This window comes from Clupea harengus, chromosome 12, assembly GCF_900700415.2.
Source record: "Clupea harengus chromosome 12, Ch_v2.0.2, whole genome shotgun sequence".
Classification (NCBI taxonomy): Eukaryota; Metazoa; Chordata; class Actinopteri; order Clupeiformes; family Clupeidae; genus Clupea; species Clupea harengus.
The window spans coordinates 26,990,031-26,995,030 of NC_045163.1; the positions used below are offsets into that span (position 1 = coordinate 26,990,031).

Genomic DNA, 5,000 nt, shown 5'->3' on the forward strand with positions numbered 1-5,000 from the left:
CCACCTCACACACACACTTCTCCACCTCACACACACTTCTCCACCTCACACACACTTCCTTCTCCACCTCACACACACTTCTCCACCTCACACACACACTTCTCCACCTCACACACACTTCCTTCTCCACCTCACACACACTTCTCCACCTCACACACACACTTCTCCACCTCACACACACTTCTCCACCTCACACACACTTCTCCACCTCACACACACTTCTCCACCTCACACACACTTCTCCATCTCACACACACTTCTCCACCTCACACACACTTCTCCACCTCACACACACACTTCTCCACCTCACACACACTTCCTTCTCCACCTCACACACACTTCCTTCTCCATCTCACACACACTTCTCCGTGCCCTTCAGGGCTGTCGCTACACTGAGCCGTAGCCTAATACTGCATGTTTCAGCATTTTACAGATTTCAATATGTAGTAAGCCGTGTGTGATTTCAATATGTAGTAAGCCGTGTGTGTGATTTCAATATGTAGTAAGCCGTGTGTGATTTCAATATGTAGTAAGCCGTGTGTGATTTCAATATGTAGTAAGCCGTGTGTGATTTCAATATGTAGTAAGCCGTGTGTGATTTCAATATGTAGTAAGCCGTGTGTTGATTTCAATATGTAGTAAGCCGTGTGTGATTTCAATATGTAGTAAGCCGTGTGTGATTTCAATATGTAGTAAGCCGTGTGTGATTTCAATATGTAGTAAGCCGTGTGTGATTTCAATATGTAGTAAGCCGTGTGTGATTTCAATATGTAGTAAGCCGTGTGTGATTTCAATATGTAGTAAGCCGTGTGTGATTTCAATATGTAGTAAGCCGTGTGTGATTTCAATATGTAGTAAGCCGTGTGTCATTTCAATATGTAGTAAGCCGTGTGTGTCATTTCAATATGTAGTAAGCCGTATGTCATTTCAATATGTAGTAAGCCGTGTGTGTCATTTCAATATGTAGTAAGCCGTGTGTGTCAGTCCGTACCCTCCACAGCTCTCTCTTCAGATGTATTTATGCTCAAGTTTTTTACGTTTTCTGTGCTCAGGCTACCATGTTGTAGACTTCTGTTGTATCTCTCACTACGGTGGCCCCGGTGTTCATTATTTCAGTGACAGTAATAGTCTTTCAGAGTCTTTCATCTCTGCTCTTCGAGGCCAAAAGGAAAGGCTTGTTTTGTTTGGTGGTGAACTTAGACCACCATGGTTGTGCTTTTGTGGTCGTAATGGGATATTTTGACTTGGAATAAAATACTATCGTGTTGATGGACAAGAACCCAAGACCATGAAGACCATTATGTAACTCCACGTTTCTGTGGGGGTAATGTCTTCTGTCTCTCTTCCTGTTTCTGTGGGGGTAATGTCTTCTGTCTCTCTTCCTGTTTCTGTGGGGGTAATGTCTTCTGTCTCTCTTCCTGCTCGTCTCTCAGGCCTCACAAGCTTGGCGTAAGAACAAGATGGACGAGTCCAAGCACGAGATCCACTCCCAAGTGGACGCCATTACTGCTGGAACAGCCTCCATGGTCAACCTTACCGCAGGTGAGCCTATTTAACTGACATGGTCAACCTGACTGCAGGTGAGCCTCTTTAACTGACACCTCCATGGTCAACCTCACTGCAGGTGACACCGTGGGGCCTGCTTGTGGAAGCCCCTGGTTGATGTGTCTGTGTCATCCATATTGTGTTGTTTCAGATCAATGTTTTATCAGTGAGGTAGATCTGTCTGAATATTTTGCGATGTTATATTTGTCGAAACTCTTTAAGTTTGAAGATAAATGAGTATGTTATGTCCATGAATTGCAGTGTGGCTATTGAGATGAATGAGTTGAACAGATACAGATAACAGATATACAGAGGGGGGGGGGGGGGGGGGGACCGTTGTAAGATAAAGGTGGTCCTTGCGCTACTTTTAAGCATCTATTGATGTGCTGTGCTGCACTGCTCCCCATTCCCAGGTGACCCGGCGGAGACCGACTACACGGCGGTGGGCTGCGCCGTGACCACCATCTCCTCCAACCTGACGGAGATGTCCAAGGGCGTGAAGCTGCTCGCCGCGCTCATGGAGGACGAGGGCGCCAACGGGCAGCAGCTCCTGGGCGCCGCCAAGAACCTGGCCTGCGCCGTCTCCGACATGCTGAAGACCGCCCAGCCTGCCAACGCCGAGGTAGGCCTCCAGGGGTGGGGAGTGGGGGTGGGGGGGACTCCATGGGGGGCCCTCCAGGGAGGGGGGGGCTAGTGATGGATAGGTGCCCCTTCCCTCTCAGGTCAAACGGTGCAACATGAGGGCAAGCAGGTCCAGGGTCAGGGGCTCAGATCTCTGGGGAGGTGAAACAGTGGAAGACAGATGTCTGACATGCTGCACACACCCAGTTAGAGATGCAGAGAGTTAGAGATGTCTGACATGCTGCAGACACCCAGTTAGAGATGCAGAGATGTCCTCCTCATGCTGCAGACACCCAGTTAGAGATGCAGAGAGTTAGAGATGTCCTCCTCATGCTGCAGACACCCAGTTAGAGATGCAGAGATGTCTGACATGCTGCAGACACCAGTTAGAGAGTTAGAGATGCAGAGATGTCCTCCTCATGCAGACACCAGTTAGAGAGTTAGAGATGCAGAGATGTCCTCCTCATGCAGACACCAGTTAGAGAGTTAGAGATGCAGAGATGTCCTCGTCATGCTGCAGACACCAGTTAGAGATGCAGAGATGTCCTCCTCATGCTGCAGACACCCAGTTAGAGATGCAGAGATGCAGAGATGTCCTCCTCATACCAAAAGCCCAGCTTTATGTTGTGAAGGGTGGCTCCTGCAGCTTTAAAACTAGACAAGGCCGCTGGCTGTTGCCAAGGTCAAGGATTTATTTGCAAAGCAACACCAGCGGAGATAAACTCCTCTTCTTCACGGTACCATACCTCATGTCAGGTTGCACCCGGCTGGCTGTAAATTATTTAAACGGAAGAGAGCTGTCAATCATCCTCAGACAAACCCACCAGAGGAGCTCCCCCCGGTTTAAAATCTAACCAGCGATGTCCATCTGAATCGAGTTAATAGCCAAGTCCACAGTTTAGACTAAGGACGGTGTGTGTGTGGGTGGGTGTGTGTGTGTGTGTGTGTGTTTAGACTAAGGACGGCTACGCCACAGGGTATCAGATGGTGCACGCAGTGTGGTTGAAGCGGCTGTCAGCTGGATGCTGTGTGCAGCCCTCGAGAGCCCCTGCTGAGACAGCGCTGTTCTGTGTGTTTTTTTACACGCTTTAGAAATGGGAACGTCCAGGGCAGTTACATAGGACATCACAGTACCTGAAGTACCATCGCTAAAGAATTCAATAAGAATTACAAAAAAATACCGCAGTGCAGGCCTCTAGTTGCCGTGGCGATGTTGGGGTCATTCTGTGCCTGGACTCGGAGACTGCCCAAACCACAATGAAACCCACAGCCCACTGCCCCTGTCAAAATAATGGGATATTTTGACTGAGCTTGACAGAGTTTGGACTAAGCTTGGCTGAGTATCCAAACTGGTGCTGTTGATGAAATGGTTATCAGTGATTCATTTTGAAAAGTCATATCCTTGAAGGCATGTCAAACCTGTGTTGGTCTGTAGTTTTGTTGATTGTTGATTTTTGTTTGTGTTTTGGTCCCATCAGCCCCGCCAGATCCTCCTGCAGGCGGCCGGCAACGTGGGCCAGGCCAGCGGGGAGCTGCTGCAGCACATCGGAGAGAGCGACACAGACCCACGATTCCAGGTGGATCTCACACACACACACACACACACACACACACACACACACACACACACACCTCTCTAAGTTTGACACTGGTTATATATGACTTACTGTTTTCTATCTTGATTCATTCGTTGATAAATATACTTTAGTGACGAAAATATTACAATGTCCCTTAGGTGTGTAATGTAATGTGTTTAGGAGGACTCAAAATGGTGTGTGTGTGTGTGTGTGACTATGTAGTTGTAGGTTGAGATGAGAAACGCATGTCATGTTGCCATAACCCAGAACTCTTTCCCCTGTGGTGGCGGCACCCAGTTCCTAGGTAACGGAGCTTTCAGGGGTTCCAGGCGGACGACCCTCAGTAGGGGTCAAATGCTGGTAACAGAAACAAACAAACAAACAAACAAACAAACGACTGTCAAAGAACCGCAAATCTCTCTGAATGGAAGATCATACTAATGGCTCTAAGATCAATTACAGCAAATTCTCTATAGGTATACACATCATGCTCCTATGCTCTCTCCCTGCGTTTATGTGCAAAACGTCCTGCAACTTTTAATCTATGCCTAATTAAGATGCTATAAGGATTGGAATTACTTGCAATTAAGCTTTGCACCTAAACAACTTCTCAGGAATTGGAGCACTTGGGCATTCCTCTTGTAATTTGGGAGTAACCGTGGGGAAATCACCGTGCCGACTGTGTCCTAGTAACTCTCCTCTCCTACGAGACTCTCCAGCCTCTGGGCCTCTTGATTGGCTCTCCTGAGGCTGGGACCGTAGTTGGGTCTCTCTGGGCTGTTTACCCTCGTACTGTACATCCACAGGTACTCAGTATCCCCGAGAGAGGCAAGAGAAAAAGGTTTAATGATTAATGTGCTGCTTGCCATAGAATGGACACAATTTTGCCTTGCTGATTTTGAAAACATTGGAAGTTCAAAACAGCCTAATTTGGGTTTATTTCATCAGACAGTTGTGCTTAATGAAGTGCCTGTGGATGTCCATAGAATGATGATAAGGGTCCCTTAATTAAAAGTGAGTTAATTCAACACATGGTGCAAGACTTCAAAGAACTCACATTTTGTAATAATGTATTAATCTACAGACATTAGACTCCTGAGACGTATAAAAACAGACACGGCCCCTTTTGGCCTGAGTTGTGGAACACTGGAATTAAAGTGCCACCGGAGAGTGAAAGAAAGATGGCCTCAGGTTACGAGACGCTGGCTCAGCTCCAGAGCGAGTCTTTTTTTGAAAATGGACGACTGAGCACATCTC

General features: G+C 47.4%; 1 protein-coding gene across 4 annotated transcripts in view; it reads left to right on the forward strand.

Moving 5' to 3' along the window:
- tln1 (talin 1) overlaps positions 1-5,000 on the forward strand; it is a 100,828-nt gene that overhangs the window by 43,322 nt on the left and 52,506 nt on the right. For 2 of the 4 annotated variants that reach the window (XM_031578131.2, XM_031578130.1), the window contains exons 16-19: positions 1,434-1,542; positions 1,959-2,167; positions 3,645-3,743; positions 4,041-4,103. In XM_031578131.2, coding sequence (XP_031433991.1) covers positions 1,434-1,542; positions 1,959-2,167; positions 3,645-3,743; positions 4,041-4,103 — 480 coding nt within the window. The remainder of the gene's footprint in view (positions 1-1,433; positions 1,543-1,958; positions 2,168-3,644; positions 3,744-4,040; positions 4,104-5,000) is intronic. The other 2 variants (XM_031578133.2, XM_031578134.2) reach the window with 1 other exon arrangement.